The 18,601-nt window shown below is 50.6% G+C and overlaps 1 protein-coding gene across 2 annotated transcripts in view; it reads left to right on the forward strand.

Annotated features, from left to right (window-relative positions):
* The first annotated feature begins 8,063 nt into the window (after nt 1–8,063).
* The window catches only part of LOC104873628, a 23,883-nt gene continuing 13,345 nt past the window's right edge, over nt 8,064–18,601 (forward strand). The window contains exons 1-3 of one of the 2 annotated variants that reach the window (XR_004517396.1): nt 15,272–15,644; nt 15,755–15,913; nt 17,717–17,761. Coding sequence is in view for 1 of the 2 variants with exons in the window: in XM_010640421.1 (XP_010638723.1) it covers nt 8,173–8,426; nt 9,564–9,634 (325 nt within the window). In the remaining variant the exon portion in view is untranslated. Of the gene's footprint in view, nt 8,427–9,563; nt 9,635–15,271; nt 15,645–15,754; nt 15,914–17,716; nt 17,762–18,601 lie in introns of those variants that run through there. The other variant, XM_010640421.1, reaches the window with a different exon arrangement.

The raw sequence follows: 18,601 nt of genomic DNA on the forward strand, positions 1-18,601 counted from the left end.
TTGGAGTTAGAAAACAAGTGATAATTGATGTAATTATGGTTCTCATACTTTAACAGATAATCCAGGGGTCAATGAAAATAGCAAAAATGACAGAGAAAAATTTCCGAAGCAACAAAGAGTTTATCCCAGATGAAAGTTTTTAGACTTTAGCCAATAGCCCTTTAGAGTGCAAATGACATCATCAATTGTATGGTTGGCTGCTTTCTGATGTCACATGACATCCTCCATCTGGGAAAGGCGATAGGTTGTGACAGTGGAACCAGTCATGTATAAAAATGCTCTCAGATCAAAGTCTGAAATTCTCCCTTTGTTTTTGTGACCTGGTATTTAGGCACAAAGTGAAGTACATAACATTAAAGAGAGCAGCGTCTTGTCCTTGACTAACAAAATACAGCGCATGACCTGGCTAGACTTTGGAGGCTGCATAAGATCGTACTTTCCTGAATCACATGGCCCGGGTGCCTCCAGAGAGGACCAGTGCTTTCTCAGAGCAAAGTCTCTCTCCCTTTGGTGCTTGGGTTTGAACTTCCTGAAATCCCCTCGGTGGGCTTGTTCTAATGGCCGGCTTCGGGCGTTTCCTGGGGTGCAGCACTGGAGGGGCCGTCTCTCTGATGGGAGGGGAGGCCCAGGCAGTGAGCAGTGCCCGAAGCTGGTAGGGAATCAGCCATTGTCTCCATTCTTAAAACATTACAGCTTCCTCACGGTTAGCAGTCCCAGGGAAGCGCCCAAGTCCGTCCAGAAAGCGCGAGTGAAGCCGGTCTTAAGAGCCGTCCCACAGCTCTCATAGCCCATGGATGACTCTCTTCTGTTCCTCGTTTTCTTTCCTGTTTATTTACCATAGTCAATACCTCTTCCTTTGATTTCTTCTATTTTTTTTCTCTTTCTCTTTGCTTATTCTTTCTTTTCTATGCTATCTTCCCATCTCTTACACCTCCCATACATACCTTGCATGCTCATAATCACCAGAGTTTTGTCCGGGTTCAACTGTTTGGCCCCAGCTTCCTTGTGGATGGTTCACAGAAATGGTCATGGGTTTTTCCTCCAACTGAGGGCTGCCTAGAAGAATCCTCTGAAGACTCAGTAAAGAGCAAGTCTTAATCAGCTTGTGCTAGATTGTGCTGCGTTAATCAAGTTGGTGACTTAAAACAAATTATTGTTTCTTGCTCACCGTATGAGTTGGCTACAGGCTGCCTTTGACTCTCTCCAGTAAGTCTTTCTTGGTCTTGGTCTGGAAGAAGCAGCTTCTACTGGGTCATTGCTGTATTCGTGCTGGGGGAAAGAGTTGGGGAAAGCTGCGTGGTGGCTTTTGGCTTGCGCAGAAGTACAACGGGTTACTCATGTCCACATTTCGCTGGGCAGGGCGACTCGTGGGGACTTTCTCTGTCTCTCCTTCTGTCTCTCCCTCTCCTTTTCCCCTTCCTTCTCCCCCTCCCCATCTCTCCTTCCAGTGTTTCATTTCTGCTCTGCCCTTGCCAGCCTTCGCCGCCCATCCCTCAAGTCATCTGCATGGGTCATTTCCAAGACCAAGGGCTTGCTGTATAAAATGGGGAGAGCTGTCGGGAAAGGTCTGTGGCTTCCCTGGAGGAACACAGCGCTGCTCGAGGGACTGAGTGCTGCACAGGGCCCAGGTGACCTGGACCGGCTGCTGGGGCTCCACACCCACATGGTGAGTGCTGGGAGGCCAGGCGCAGGCAGTACGACTTCTGTGGCTGATGAACGGGGCTGGAGGAGAAGGGGCGCTGTGAGATAGTGGCCGTGCCACAGGGGAGCGGGACTCTAGCTTCATTGCTGATGCTAGGTGTCTTGACTCACTTTTGTGAACCCAGGTTTCCTCATTTCTGAGATCAGTGTTGATTGTAAGGAGACGATACCAATCTCAGCCGTGCGGCCAGGTGGGAATCAGATCATGAGGTGCCCCGAATCCTGCGTGCCACGTGGAGGAGCCTGGGAGGCAGCAGGGGTCCAGTATGCAGTGGAAGGTAGACTACTGCCTTGGAGCTGGCGGGGTGGATCTGAGGGGAGAGCTGAGGATAAGGACTCTACTCGGCCCGTAAAGTTTCTGTGAAAAGTTAAGCATGATTGAGGTTTTTGTACATGTAAAACTTCGGTCCTGTTTCCCTTTTGTCAAGTTCACTCACAGATGCAGATGGAGCCAACTTGGTGAGATAGAAAAATGAATGCCGGAGTCCTACGGTTACTCATATGAACTTGTCTTCGGTGATTTCCCAGAGACTTATGCAAAAAGGGCGAAGTCACAATCTTAGTATCAGAACTGGAGAGCGAGGTAGGGTGAAATCATATTTTTAGCCGACAGAGATAGAGAGGATGAGCTGTAGTACCTGAGGGAGAGAGTTCTGAAAAGGAATTTCCACTGTGTTTGTAGACACCGAAGTGAGCTGGAGAAGCTGTGCAGGATTTCTGTCTGCCTTTTGGAACAGGGGCAAGGACAAGAAAGATAAGCCGGGAAAACAATTAGAACTGGACATGTGGAAAACACAGTTTTAAAAAAGAAAACACTGTGATGCTATCCCAGTGTCCTGGGGCCCAACTGCAGGTTAGACAATGAGCTGTCTGTAGATCTCGTTGGTTTCTCAGTAGGGTAATAAGGTCAGGGTTACTCTTCTCTAGGGATGAGGGCTTTTATTACCTATTCAGTCTCTCCGCCATTAGGTGGGAGAGCCAGGACTAACCCAAGCCTTCAAGGCGCATGCTCTGTTCAGCCATTACTCACTCTAACTGCATCTACCTTAATTGTGTGAAAGCACCACAGGTATGGTGGGTTTCTTTTGGGCATTGCCATGTGTTGATCAGGGCTTATGGAGGAATCCAGTTTAGTAGATGGAATATAAGCAGACTGCAAAGAGTCAAAGAAAGGTCATAAATTTTTAATTTGTAAACTGTGTAGATAAAACATGAATTCATTTTTTTGTGAGTCCTCAGCATGTCCATAAATAAAGTTCACTTACCAGTCTTAAGTACACCAATTAAGTCTAGAAATTTAAAAATCAGTGGCACATGTTTACAAAGCCATTGCTGTTTCTGGAAAAACTCTATGCTTGCTTCTGACATTGATAAATATTTTAAAGTATCATCTGGAACAGAGTATTGTCTTTGAAGTATGGGTCTTTTGGAAAATTATCACACAAATTAAATTTGGAAAAAATATTTTTTAGAATGTTTGGGAGGCAATTGCAGGTTTATTTTAAAGGTAACAACATTTCAATACATTTAGCAGATGTATTACATTTTAATAAAAATGCCAAAGAGTAAGGGAAGGACAAAGCGTGGTGGCAGGTGACACGTGTTGGATTCGCTTCCTAGGAAAGCTTTATTTTGTCAAGCAAGTGGAAGTCCTCCGCAGACGTGACCTTTCATGCCCAGAGATGCTTTTCATTAAGCAGCTGTACATGGCTGCTGACCCCACAGTGCTGGAGAGAAAAGCCTAGACATTTCTTCATAAATAAAGTTGCTGGTGGAAGAAGGCACACGTGTCCCCCCCCCATCCTCTTTCCTGGAAGACAGATGCGTGCTCAGATCCTTGTACTGCGTCACCCCCTCGCCCGCTTTCAGACTAGATCCTCAAAAAACCTAATAGGTGAGACAACAACAATTACTTCTTGCTAACAAGTTTGTGATTTAACCCTTTCAGGTGGGCGGGCTGACAGACGGCCCGCAGACAGCCATCCAGAGTAGTGCAGGTCATCGCGTTAAACTCGGCCCCAATTACAGGCTGAGCAGGAGCAATTCTGCTGCGGTGTGGCCGACACTCTGAAGCCTTTTGCAAACATGCTGGCCCCAGGAGGCTGTGGCTCCAGGCCCAGGTGACCCCTCTGCTCCCCCAGGACTGCACAGTACTGCTCCTCGGCTGGCGTTGCTTTTTATCTTGTCCTGAAGACTGGAGCACGACTTTCCAGTGTTAACATTGCTAATCAGGGAATACGCGTTAAAAGGAGAAACCTAGATGCCTTTGAATCATGAATCCCTAAACTTTAATTTGTTTTCAGCCCAGGAGAGTAACTTTAATGAAGAAATGTAATCAGGCACCCGTTTGCCTACTTTTCCAAGACACATGTCTTTTGTAGGCGTCTCTGTATATTTCAATTTCTAAAAATGATGTATTCGGAGAAATGGCCCATCTTTGGTGGTTGACAGACAGTGGCAACAGGGACTGGAGGTGAAAGGCCAGTCCCTGATTCATGTTCAAACTCACATTTCCAGGGAGAAGATCTGTGCCGGGTAATGTGACCCATGTGCGGCTTCACTTGGTGAAATCAATACTTAAGGACATACTGGGAAAAGGTGGATTGGTTATTTGTCAGGACAAGATGGCTAAATGTCCTGGACTGTTCTGCTTCAGAAAAGAAAGAATAACTCGTTCTTGGCTGAAGTGGTGTAGGTGATCAAATCTCAGGGCGTTTAATCACTTTTCGTCCCAGAATATCCAAGTCTGTCAAGTTTATATGGCTCCATAACTTTACATCTCACATTTTAAGGGACCATAATTTGTAAAACTCAAGTTACTTAGAAGTGTGGCTTTTTCCATAAGGCACACCATTACTACAACTCTCCCTTTCCTTTTGATTATTATAGGGATGCGATGAAGTTCAAAGTCATAATTTAATTTTCCTTTATCACCACAATTCTTCTTACTATTCAGTTTTATTCTACAGACAACACTATAAAAGTTGTATTTTCTGTCCATCACTTGTTTCTAGTGATGGCGTTCACAGGTGCATTTTGAATGAGAACAATTACCTTTAAAAACTGGCTGTTTGGGAAATAGTGCTAACCATGATCATTTATTTCTCTTTGTCTGTGCTAGTCAGCGTGGCATGTGAGAAGTAACAGGCAAGACTCTGTGGCCAAGGTTTCCAGGGTCCAGTAGCAATGTGCTTTGAAGGTTTGGTCTTGGGGTCTGTTCTGCCACTTTGCAGAAAACTTGCTGTTGATGAAGAGAGAAAGGCAGTGGAGCCCCTTCAGCACACACCAGCACTCATTCGTAGGAGACGTCAGTGTGACTGGAAAACACTTTCACAAAGCACTGCTTATTCCTGTCACTTACTCACATGAATACGTGAGCCAGATAGCAAATATTTCACGTTAGTACCTGACTTGGTACTTTCCACATTCTTCAACACGCTTCAGAATTTTTCCCATACCAGCAAATTCAGAGGAAACTCATATAAGCAAGAGAGTCATGTTGTATTTTTAGTACATGTGCTGCCGAAGCGAGCACTACGTTGTGCTTTTGTAGACCCCCTGTACAGTAGCCACTGTCTTCGCTGCTCAGGCCACGGACCAATCTGACCTGATTTTTTAAAATAATTTTTGACTGGGGCACAGCCCCGCCTGCTTGCTGATTGTTCAGAAGACCAGAGGATGACCGGAAACCCTAAAGTGTTTACTCTATGGCTCTTTACCGAGAAACTGTGACTCCTCGTCTCGACTTAAGTACATGATGGAAAAAATCCATCAGGCAGACTTTGTTTAAAAGGGCAGAGTTTCTGTACTTGTTACTTTGTGATGTTGAAGCATCCTTCCGGGGTACAAAATCTATTTCCTGAGTCAGCAGAGGAATCGCTTCTGTCATTAATGAGCAAGAACAGCCCTACAAACACCTTCCTCGCTTTCCTTTTGTCTCATTCCCATGGATGGAAACATCAGCATTTGGCTGGACCAGCACCTCTTCCTCAGCTTCAGCCATGGCTGGGTGTGGGCGCCAGACCGCAGAGGTCGGGAGGGTCTGATGGCTGAGTGACATTTGTGATTACTATGACATATTTTCCTATTATCTGAAATTTTGGTGCCATATGTTTTTATGTCAGTTACTATTGGCATAATAGGTGTGGTCCAGGTATGAGTATTTTTGAAAGGTCCATATGATACTTTGCTGAGTATCACAGCAAGATTTTCAGAGCTAGCTTCAGAAGATAATAAGATCCCGCAAAGAAATTCTCCCTCTAGATTGCTAATGAACTGAAACATTTCTCTATACTTTTATTTTATTTTTTGGTGCCGGGGATCGAACTCAGGTCCTTGTGCTTGCAAGGCAGACGGTGGAACCAATGAGCCAACCCCCAGCCCTTCTGTATACTTTTATATCAGTAAAGTAGAAAAGGCCAGTGGTGAAATCATTTGCCCTGAAATTATGGAGAGGGAGAATATTCACCTTTGGACAACAGCAACACAGTGAGTCGATATGTATTTCTTCTTTAGTATTTTGGATTTTTTCCTTTGTACGATACAGTGGACCCTTGACTTGTGAACTGAGTTCATTCTCAGGCTGGTCAGTGAAGGCTCAGGCTCCTCTACACATCCTGAAAGTCTCTCTCCTGCACACAGGCAGCTCTCAGTGTCTTTACAGAGACACTGGCCCAGGGTTTCTTACTTAGCCCTACACAGGAAAGGATGCTGTCCTGTTCCTTCCAGAGCTCTTCAAGGGTGAAATGTGTATCTGAGACCATCTGGAAGCACAAGCAGCCGGCATTCAGGCCGTAACTCAAGACTTTGGTCATAAGTCACGGCCTACGTTGTGGATGTATCAGGCCGCACATAACTGGAGGGTCCACTGTACGTTTTCAGAGGGGAGTCAGAGTGTGGATAGAAGCCTGCTTGGTTGAACGGCCAGTCCCCATTAGGTAACAGATGAGGCCAGCAGGGCCTTGTGGGCTCAGTCTGAGGACTGGGTGACTGCTCAGACCACACTGCGCGGGCTGTGCTCTGGGGCTGATTTGGAACCCAGTGCCTGCTGACCCCACAGCTGTGCGACACCAGCGTGTGAGGAGACAGCAGGCATGGAACACACTGTAGTGCAGGGCAGCGGGAAGGACTGTGCTTACGCGAGACAGGAACACCCGGTCTGTGTTTTCATTTCGATTCTCTAAATCTTCTCACCGTGGTTCTGTCCTTTATTAAGAAATTAGGCGACTGTCGGCAGTACGCTTTGTTTCTGAAAAGAAAGCTTTCTGGCACATGACTAATTTTTCACACAGGGAAATTGTTAACCAAAATGAACCATAGTCACAGTAGCACACGGTGACCCCTGAGCGGTAGTGAGGCATCCCGGGTGTGTGAAGAAGTCCTGGGGAGGGGTAGCTCCACGTCGAGCGCTTGCCAGGCGTGGGGGCCCCTGGGCTTGATCCCCAGAATGGCAAAGCAAAGCACAGGTTCTTGGTGTTGTCAGAGATGCATTCCAAATGTTCTTGCAAAGAGTCATGCTTTGGATCTGACCCCACTTTCCACCAGGGAGGGTGTGGGCGTGAGGTGAGTGTCTCTCCTGTGCTCCTCCTGCCGCTTCCCCACTGTCCTGTGCTCTGAGGACGTTGGTCTGCGTTTACACAATGCTCTCCTACTGCCTGCATCGTGAGCCTTCTCGTCGTGACTCAGATAGAAGCCAGTCTGCTGGGGCCACTGAAGAGAATCTCGTGCAGACGGAAACCCGGTCTGAGCTGGGGCTCCCACGAGAGGCACCACGCTGCCACCTTCGTTTTCTTGGAGCCTGGGCCCTCTCATCTCTGCAGCGCTCTGTGGATCTTTTTCCATTTCTTGTTTCTTCCCACAGACGGGGGCGAGAGGAAGTCAGTGGCCCTCGTCCCCGGCCTTCGGGTTCGAACGTCCTTGGCCTGTTGTCATCCTGGCTACTCGAGGCGTGCACTCCGGTCGGTCGGGTCTCGATCGTGTGCCCAGTGCAGGTTCAGCTGCTGTGGCCGGTGGGGGTCACGTCATGTGCCACACAACGCTGCCCTTTCCGGAGGGCGGGACGCGGGATCAGCTCTGAGAGGCTTACGGCAGCGGCTGACGTCTCCTCGTTGTGGTGCCCATCACCCCGTCCCCTCCACCGGGCTTTCTGTCCTCATCGTACCTTCCCCTGCTCATTCAAAGCTGGCAGCGTTTACTTGGGTCTTCACAGACAGCCAGCTGTATCCCTGTGGCTCATGTGGCCTTCATCCGCAGGGAGGCACAGCACAGGGCCGAGCCTGCACCGACACAGGAAACAGCAGATCAAGGAGAAGTACGTGAGGCCACTCACTCCTCGTCTAGCAATAAATTGAAAACAGAGCCTAAAAATTTGTGGGGAATGGAGGAAGCAGTGACGGGGCTGCCGTGGCCTCATTTCTGCGTGGGTGTACTTCAGCTTAGTCTCTTCACACCATACCCTCAGCCTCGGGGTCCATGACGCTCCTGGGCTTCCCTTCCCCTTCTTGGGGGTCACACTCGGTGTCTGGGAAGTTGCTCGGGGGACCGGTTCTGGGCAGCAATTTCCTGCTGTTCCGACTGGGTCCCTGTGGCTGCCACCACCCTGCCACCCAGGGACATCCGCCCCCACGAGGCTCAGCTCCTCTGCCTTCCCAGCCCTTTCTGTCCCGCGGCTCCTCCGCCTCCTCATTCCCATGGAGATGCTGTCAGAAATGCTGGCGTTTCCCCGGGTGAGCAGGAAAGGGAAGGCTGACGGCGAAGGGTATTAGCGGATCTGGAGGAGATGGTGGGTGGCAGTCAGGCCCAAGGTGGGCGACTGTGACGGGGGACTGATGAGCCGTGTGAGGGCGTGGGAGGAGACCTGGGAGAGGGGACAGGCTGCTCTTTCCCCAGAACCAGTGCTTTGCACACACAGTCGGTCGGTGATGGCTGTGGGTTGTCTTCCGCACTGCCCACAGTGGCGGATCTGATTTCTGTGGGGCTTGTGAAATTTGGGAGGGGGCAGGGGGAGGTCTCCTTGGAACTGGGTCTGAAAGCGGGTATGTATTTAGAAGGAGAAAGTAAATCACAGCAAACGAAGGGGCCTGAGTGATTCAGGCCCTTCTCAGATCTTTTCTCTGCGCCCGGTTAGAAATGCCTCTGTGGAAGGTTCCCTGGGTGGCATCCTGCCCCCGCTCCTCTCTGGCCGTTTCTGGGCCTCCCAAAGCCTCCCAGATGAGGAGCCTGATGCTCAATCTTCACCGACTTCCACAGATCCATGCAGCAGGAGCAAGGGACGTGGTAGAATTCAGTAATCTGGATGAAAACAAGACCCGGAGGCTGTGGAGCAGAGACCTGGGGCCTCTCCTTTTGTGTGCTATTTCTTGTATCAGATTCCCATGGCATAGAGAAAAGTGAATGGTTAAGGGATAACTTAGAGATTTTTGAAAAGTCATGTCTTTTTGTCTAGCACTTAATTCATAGTCTGGGTGACAATTTTATGGTGCCGATGAGAGAAAGAAAGGAACCGCAGCACTGCGCACTGCATGGGCTGTGTGCACCATGGGGAGAGGCCAGAGGGGCGGCCAGGACCGACTTCATACAGGTAGAATATGATGCCTTCTGCAGCCAAGCTAGCATGTTGACTACATGGCTTTTTGCTGCTGTTCCATCTTTACCTGTGCAGGCTGCTTGTGTTTAGAAAATCAGCTGCGGAGGTCACTGTCAGCAAAGTGTGCTGACCTTGATCTCCTGGCCTCTCCCTCTTCCCGGATGCTGGGATGCTTTCCAGTGGGTCCAAGAAGCCGCTGGGGGTTTGTACTCTGTTTGGTGGTCGTTTAAAGTTCTCCAACCCTTCACTCATAGTAATGGGAATTTGATTTGAATAGGTCCAAACCCATGCTCCATCAGCGCACTGGAAGGAAGCAGATGGCTGAGGGACACGATCCGTGGAACGGGGGTGAGCTTTGGGGGGCCCGGTGGACAGGCTCCACCGTTCTACACGCATATGTTGCCCTTATTTCCGTTGTGCAGTCCTCGTCCTGCCTTTCCTATTCATGGATTCCCCAAATGCCTATTTATAACCCTGAGCCACTCTGTTCCGTAAACAACGGGAAAACAAATCCAGGTGACGCTCTCAGAGCCACGCAGTGAAGGAGTCAGGACAGGCTGGCAGGAGCTGCAAGGTCGGCTCCACTTCGAGCCCTTCCCGGAAATACTGTGCGGCGGAGAGCAGCTTAATGTGCGGGCCCTGGCACAGCAGCCCAGCCGACCTCCATGTGCGGGCAGGGGGCTGAGACTGCGGGCCGTCATCGAGGCTCCTGGGATGCTCATCAGCTGTGGGCCCAGCGCTCAGCTCTGTCCTGACGGGCGTCTACAGCCAGGTGTGATCTCGGCCTGCAGGCGCCACAGCAGACAGGAGAGGGTGACGGGCAGGAGAGCGCGATCGGCTGGGTGTCCCTGGTGCGCCATGCTTGCTGTCATGAGGCAGGCCTTGCCCGCGCTGTCCTGATGTCCAGAGGGGCCCGAGGGTTGCCAGGTGGGCAGGCAGTGGGCAGAGCCGCATTTCTGTCCCAGAGCGAGGCAGACTACACGTGCCACTGAGCCTCACGGCCGTGGCGTGCTCGCTCAGGGAGACTGTCCTTCTCCATAGAGTTAATTTGTCCTCACCTCTCAATTAGCTTTTTCACAGAGCGCCCCTGGCTCCAGTCGCCCAGGTCCTGCCCTGCACGTGTTCCTGGGTGTTTTCAGGCAGCAATCCTCCACTGGAGCCTCACAGATGCAGGTCTTCAGCAGGAACAGGTGGGGCAGGACCTTCGCACTGCTGCAGATGCTGCCTACAGCTGGATGATGGCTTCTGATGAAAAAGGGTTATTTAAGATAAAAAGGTTTTGCAGTAGAGAGTGAGTTTTGGAATACACAACTACCCATTCTTGTTAGGGGTAAACTGTGTTCACAGGCACATTTGATATAAAAAAGAAGAAACCAAATAGCATTAAAACATACTCTATCCAAAGAGGAGAATGTGGTCTCCAAGGATAAGAATTTGCTTTGGTTTATGTCTAATCCTCTAATGTTTATTTCTACTAGGAAAATAAAACTTGGAGTACATGGCTATGTTTTTCCTTATTAAAAGCCACCCTTAACTATATTAACTATATTAACTATAACCCTTAACTATATTAACTATATTAACTATAACCCTTAACCAATATTAACTATATTGCCAGATGTGGTGGCGCATGCCTGTATTCCCAGCAGTCGGGGAGGCTGAGGCAGGAGGATCGAAAGCTCTACCCTGGCCTGGGCAATTTAGCCACTTAGTGAGACCCCGTCTGAAACAAAAAACAGTGAAAACCCTCTCCTCAAAACCTTTATTTATCAAGTTCTTGTGTATTCTACACAATGTTGTGACAGCACCCAAGGACCTGGCATTTTAATCCAAATTAAACGTGATTTCAAGAGCTTACTTAACAAAGGGAAGTTCTTGTTGGATTTCTCCTGGGGTCTCTATTAATAAAGGGCCTACTGAAATTACGCTCCTTGGACAGGAGGCTGCCACTGTCTCCGGTGGGCCCTGGATGTTCTCCGGGGGTGACTTTGGTGTGAGTGTGAGGGGCTGCAAGGAGAGGATCTCCAGAGCTCTGTGTGCAGAGTCTGCGACCTTTGCCGCGGTGTGCACTGACGCACGCTTGGATGCCAGGAGACGCTGCCGAGCAGCAGGCCAGGGGCCGAGCAGCAGGCCAGGGGCCGAGCGAGCTCTGGCATTGCCTCTCCCTCGTCTGTGCTGTGCTGAGGCTGCAAGATGGGACACAGACTGGGGGCTTCAAGCTCCTGGGGCACCCCAGTGTGCCATTCGCGGATGGCCTCTCACTTTGCCTTTTAAATGGTGGGTGGGCTCTGTTGTCGCTGCACTGGAAGCCCCAAACGTCTCCTTCAAAATAATCTCTTTTCTTAAATATACTTTGGTGGGCTTTAATGAGCTTGCGTTTTGGTCTAGTTAACCTTTAGATTGATGAAGTTGAACAATTATATAATTTTTTCCCATTTCCTAGGACAAAATTATTGTCTCCTTCCCTGTTAAATACTTTTTAAGGCTATTTATATTGGGCACTAAAATACTTTTTCATACATGTGGTATAAATATAGGAATTCATTACTGTATTAACCTTTGTTGCCCAAATCCTATAGTTTTAATATTCATTTAATATTTAGATAAGCTTATTATTTGATGTATATATTATATCTTGAATAGTATGTATTTAGGAAGAGACAGTATAAGAAAAATCATGTTTTATGTCTATAAAAGTAGAAAAGAGAACCAGTACTTTAAATGTTCATAAACCATTAATCCAGATAGAGTTGATTTTCTGTCTTCACAGGTGACTTTGAATTCTGATTAGAGAAATAGTTTTTCATGGCTGGTTAGCTTCCTGCCCAAGAAAAAAGTTCCATTTTAACCGTCTTCCTTGATTTAGGTAAAAGCTCCTACTCCACAGTGCTTTCCTGTGCTTGAAGATGTCCCATGTCCAGAGTCACCCATCGGCCCCTCACACGACAGAGGAGCAGCCTTGGTGACTGTGATTAGCAGCCCCCAGGACTTGACTTCTCTGGATGCCCAGGAGAGCCCGGTCCGGGGAGTTGCGGCTGCCCAGGACCTGGGGACACTGGGACACCTGGCCCCTGTGGCTGGGGACTCCCTGTGGGCAACATGCCACCACCCGACCTCCAGGCCTGTGTGGAGGGTGCTGCCAGGCGCCGGGGCCCAGTTGCAGAGCTGCCAGCCCCATCCCCCGCCACATCCTGTGGGACCAGCTCTGGGCCTCCCCGCAGGCTGTGTCCAGCTCAGTGGCCTGGCTGCCCTTGCTCCACGCTGGGCACGCAGTGAGGGCACCCAACCGGCTATGAAGGGTGCAGAGTCTGTGTCTGTCCTTCTGTCCACGGACATAGTGTTAGCTACTGCAAGCCGTGCTGCTGTGAACATGGCTGTGCCTGGTCACGGTGAGGGGAGACTTTACCTCTTGGGAAGATGCCTAGCTCTACTCCGACCTAAAGAAGGACAAACTGAGTCATTTGTGGGAAAACAGATGCACCTGGAGACCACCACGTTAAGTGAGAGATGTCAGACGCACAAGCTTCAATATTACAGGGTCTTTTACACAAGCAACCCAAAGTACCAATGAAGAACAGAGGAAAAGTAGCTAAAAGGAAACAGGGAGATAAATCCTATGCCAAAGGAAAGGGATGGAGAGGTGGAGGGAGGGCAGGGAGAGGCAGGGCGTGGGAAAGAATGAAGATGTACTGTGCATGTGCACCAGCACCCCACGATGAGTGTAATCATTGTGCACCCCAAACACAAAAAACAAACCCTGCTCCAGCCCCCCAAGACCTCTGTGTACTGTGGATAGCTCTGGCTCTGCCCGCCTTGCTCCTAAGCGGGCTTCCTGAAGCTGAAGCTTGGCCCCCAGTTTCCAGGGGACCCCAGTCCAAGACACCCTGCAAGCCGCCTTGATTCATTGTTTAATGACATTTACCTGCAGTGGGCCAGGGCCGCCTTATTCCCTTTCTACACCAGAACTCCGGTCAGGCAGTGAATGCTGTTACTCTCGCTTCCCAGGTCTTGGCAGTGCTCAGTGGTGACATTTTCTATTATTGCCTCTAGACAGCACCACATCTGAGGCTTTGAAGCTAGGTGTTCGGCCTTGGTGCATGCCCTGGGAGCTGCCTGGGTGGTCTGCCAGTGGCTGTGGAGTGTGTGAGAGCAGCTGTTCCCCAAAGCTGGCTCCGCTCTTATAGGCAGAGAGATAACGTGCAGAGCAGGCCTTCCCAGGACCTTCACCCTCATACTGGTGTTTCTGTAAAATCTGCAAGCACAATCTATTTCCACCATCGTTGGTTAAGCCCGTTACCTCTTTCCTCTCCAGTGTCTCTTTTGTGCTTCCCTTGCACCAGGTGGTACAGAAGTGGCTGTGAGCATTTCCAAGGTGGCTGGGACATGGAGTTGGAGTGTGTCAGCCAGCTTTCTGTCACTGTCACAAAATGCTTGGGACAGTTAACTTACAAAGAGAGAAGGGTGTTTGGGCTCAGTTTTGGAAGTCCCTTCTCTGGCTGGCTGGATCTCTGGTTCTGCTCTTCTTACTGCTTCCTGCCTGTCCCTCCCCCTTGTCTGGCAGAGGGTGGACACCCCAAAAGCAGAAGTCTAAGTGCGTGGACACACCTCACACGCTGCGCACGGAGACACTTGTACGTACCGGGTGAATGTGTGGCTTGATTGACCACATTACCACCAACACTCGGGCTCGGTCTCCTTTGGTCTCGCTCAAGAAAAGCTGGTATCATTGTATTGGAACTGAAGAGTAAAAGTAGTACCGGGGAGAGGGTGGGAATGCTGTGGGGTCTGGACAGCACTTCCTCTTTAATCTCTGTGCTCTGGATGCTAATGCTCCTATTCCTGCAGTTTTCCTCAGGGCTCCCTAGGCTGCCGTGTCTCCGGAGGATCTGGATCGTTCATGTCGGCTGCTCAGTTTCTTCCTTCCACACTGACCAGGAAGCATCACAGCTCTTCAGGGCCAGGGTTTCACTCTGGAGCAGGAGGCCTCACAGAGAGCTGCCGGAAGCTGACACGGGAGCTGGGTTTTCTTGGGCCAAATACGAGGCAGCAGTAAGATGAAGGCGGGCTCTTTTCTGTTTCCTATATTTGGTTGGTCGGGGGTGCTGTCCAGAGAGCTGCCTTGTTCAAGCCCTAGACATCAGACCCTAGAGTCCTCATGTGCAGGAGGGACACACACATGTATTAACCTAATGTGCACATATCACCCTGGAGCTCAGAGGCTCCAGGCAAACCTTGAGAAAAGCAGAATCCCACAAAGTTTGGATAACTTAGTTTTGGACAGTTTTATTTTTGTGTACAGAGAGCAAGAAAAGTGCACAAATGGCTAGTAGACGGCAGCCTTTTCCCGTATAAGCACCTACACTTTTGCGTAACCGGTATAACTCCTTTTAGAAATGTCCTTTGAGTATTTTTGGAATTGCAACCAATTTTTGTTTTTGTGTCTGGAGGACACTTCTCTGGACACAGATGGGAGGTCTTCTGGGTCCTGGGAGCTCAGCAGGGAGCTTGGTGCTGACCACGTCCTCGGCATCCGGTGGCCAGCGGCTCCCACATGGCACAGTGCATTACACAGCGACAGTAGGGAGCTCTCTGCCCTGAGCTTCCATAGCCTCACCAGCCTTGCAGAACACATGCTTCTGGCATGACCACTTCTGGAGGTCGGTCTGCCTGTTGTCTCCAGTTTTCTCCAGATTGGGCTGGAAGAGATTGTTCAGACAGTAAGATTCTCCTCCTGATTGCCCACAAATCTGAAGGCAATGGTTGGGTTCCTAAGGTTCTTTGCAAAAGTATATATATATATGTATATATATATGTTTGTTTGTTTTGAGACTACTCCAGGCTGGCCTTGATCTCACAATGTAGTCCAGGCAAGGCCTTGAGCATGGTGATCCTCCTGCCTCGGCCTTCTGAGAGCTAGGATCACAGGTGTGAGCCACCCTGCCTGGTGCCAGAATTGTATCTTCACTCAGAAGTCATTTTAAAAATTCCCAGTTAGCAAAAGATGCTCTCTGGAGTGGAACTGCATGGCACCACCAGGAGCTCTGTGGAAAGCCCGTATCGTATGGGTGTCAAGCCAACAGTTTGTAATGACCTTACTCTGTTTTTCTTGATCGCATTTCTGTCTCTGGAGGCAGAGGAGGTACTGCTCCAAAGAATTAAATGTTGAGCAGTTTCCAGAATATAAGACAATTCTCTGTATTTTCAGTGCTATTTCCCCAGTTATCTTCCCTGGAAACACACGTTCATTTCCTCACCAGTCCCCAGCCCGCGTGCCCCTTTCCGCCTGGACCCACGGTGTGGACGGGCATGGTCCTCGCTCCTGCTAGGACTGCTTGGTGTTTTCCTTCCTCGGCGAGGGGTACGTGTGACGCAGTTAAGGGCTCTCTCTTGGCCGGACTTCCGGGCATTCGGAATGGGTGGCTTTCGCTGACTGCCGTGCGATGATCTGCCAGCCGCACTTCCTTTCAGGGAGCCACACGAGCGGCTCGACACAGACCCTTTCAACACAGTCGGACGCCCCTCCGTGACCTGGCCTGATGGATATGAAGACAGATGAGTGAGCTAGTGGGCGGCTGGTGGCCCTCGCTGGGGTCCGCTGTGGTCAGTGACGCTTCCTTCGATATCCGAGTGAGTTTTCTTGTTTCGCCGTTGCAGGGAGCACAAGTCCGCTAGACACGGAGGCCAGGGCAGAACGGGGCCACGCCTCCTGCTGCTCTCCCTCGCTTCTGCTCGTGTCCCTACCTGGAGCTGGTTCTTGCCCTGCATGATTCCCATAGATGCACCATTCTCACTCAACAAATGCTGTGCCTGCCCTTACATGTGTGCATGAGTATCTCTGTGTGTGCTTATTTGTATTTTTCAATGTGCTTATTTTTTGTTTTGGTTTGGTACTGAGGATCGAACTCAGGTCCTTGTGCTTGCGAGGCAGGCGCTGGAATGAGTGTGCTTATTTTTTCGGTAGTCAGAAATGGTAAAGGCATGGAGAGACCTCATTTGTATTAGTAAGAAAGGTTTCCGGTCTAGCAGCTTGGCTCCTATGATGGAAGGGTGAGTTTCCTGTCTGTTCAGGATGCCGAATGTTTCCCAGGTTACGTGCAGCTGACTTAGGTGACACCACCCAAAGCTGGGCTGTAGGCCCGAGCTGTGGTGGGGTTTGAACCTGGGCCCTGACCTACTCGCATCCGAGCCTCCCTCCGTGGTGTCTGTGTTTAGGGAATCTGGGGCAGCGGCCCTGGGGGACACTGTGGGCCTGGGGGTCCCAAGCCCCAGTCGGCGACACAGCCTTGGTCTTTCTCCGTGCTCACGGCGAGCGAGGCTGGCAGGTTTGTCCCCAGGGCTCACCTGTGCCTGTTTTCCAATCAGACATTTCTGGGCAGAACCAGCTCATCCAGGGTCTATCTGGGGCCTTTGTCTGGACCCCGGACACCCCGTTGTTTACCACCCGGGTTATGTGCCCCAGCACACCAGCATTTTGGCTCTGCTGCCCACCTTCATCCCAACTCTCTCCTCCTGCCCCTTCCCTTCCACACTCCAGACTTCTGTAGCTCCCTCTGGTGGCGTCCGCTACCTTTGGAGCCAAAGACTTGCACGGGGAGCCTCTCGTTGGACCACTGCCTGGACCCAGGGGAGACCAGACCAGGAAATGGAACCTTGCTCGATTAAAGACCCACGCAGAGTCTTCCTGACTCTTTGCACAAATCACTGGTGTACAAAAGGCCTTGTAGAATGTCTGCCTGTCTCCCTGGCTCCATCTCTGCCTTCTTGCATGAGAATATTTTATTTTTTTGGTTCCTGCTGAAGTGGAAGATGGCATTTAGGTTCTCACACACAGGATGACTGTTATTCCTGAGAATGTACTGAGGTTATGCTTTGCCTCCGTGGCAGAGTCTCCTTGGTGGGCACACCCTGCTCCCCGTGCCCGAGTGCTGCTCGAGTGGACACTCGTGCCGCACACCCTCTAATCTCGATGACGATAGCTCCGAAGATAAGTGGGTGAGGATCATTGCTGTGTTGGGTTTCACGGCCCAGCCCCCACGGCTGTTCTAATGTGGGCCCCTAAAGTGCAGTCACCAAGGGGAGGAGATGGCGCTGCCACTCCGTGGGGGGAGTTTAGTTATGTGGCTGGGACTCATGGCCGCATCTCCCCGACACCAGGCCCCATTTCTTCCCTGGGTTTCTTCCCTTAAACCTTCCATATCTTGTCCACGTAAGAAAAGGTGACGCTCACAAAGCCGGATCCCTGTGATTTAGAAAATGATGAACGTTACAGGTTTTCCGAGTGATAGTGAAATAGCACAACTGAGCTCTGGGGTTGAGACCGTGCAGAAATAAATGCAGGCCTTTGGAAACAAGCCTGGAGATGGCAGGGTGTTTGCGTTTCTAGGGACAAAACAGATCTTTACTCCCGCTTTTGCTGTTTGTCACCTACAGGGGGCAGTCATCATTTTTAATTTAATGGATTGGCTCTGCTGGAGGGTGAGTACCCACTTGTGTGAAATCTTAAAAAGTGCTGACATGTCCAGACTCTCTGACGCTCGGTGCTTAAAAATCTGGTTAAATAGGGCATCGCAGCGCTGAAGCTGGGGACACTGCTGCTGGTCTCTAGGTCGGGCAAAGCCTGATTCCCAGCCACTTCACAGTGGCTGATTGAAGACATTGTTCAATGTCGTCAAGAGCTTGCAGCCAATTAGCGAGTCGCCGGACAGGGACACGGGGAGAAGGTGGCTTCCTCTTCTTTTGCTCCGACCCTCAGAATTTAGCACGTCTTAGTATATTGCTCCTGGAAATTAATAGAAGGAGAAAAAATAAAAGACAGATCCCAGATAAGCAAAAAGGACCAAGCCGGGCCACGTCCCTGCAGGGCTGGGGCACCAGGAGAAGCTGAGACTTAATAGGTCACACGGAGCGTGTGACAGAGGCTCGGGACGAGATGGCGGCGCGGGGTCTGGGGCGGACAGCAGGGCGGGCCCGATGACCGGACGGGGCCTCTCGGTACCCGGGCCGCACAGTTTAGAGCCCCTGGGTATAAGGTGGACCAGACGTGGCCCAGGCCGCGGCGCAAAGTGCTAGACGGCAGCGCTGGGGCGTCGCCCTCAGGTGATGCCTCAGTCGCGACTTGAAAAGGCCGTCTCTGAACACGATCACGAGCTTGCACACGCACACGCGGCGGCGCGCACACCCTTCGGAGGCGCGCGGGAAGGGCTCTTCTGCGTGGCCCGACGAGAGCCGAGAGTCGCCCTGACTTCGCAGCCCTGTGAGTGGCGAACTGAAGGGTCCCGCCGTGCTCACCCGCGGGCGGCTGTGCGCCGATCCCGG

The sequence above is a fragment of the Fukomys damarensis genome, unplaced genomic scaffold, assembly GCF_012274545.1.
Source record: "Fukomys damarensis isolate Sample0158 unplaced genomic scaffold, DMR_v1.0_HiC HiC_scaffold_16, whole genome shotgun sequence".
NCBI classification, from domain to species: Eukaryota; Metazoa; Chordata; class Mammalia; order Rodentia; family Bathyergidae; genus Fukomys; species Fukomys damarensis.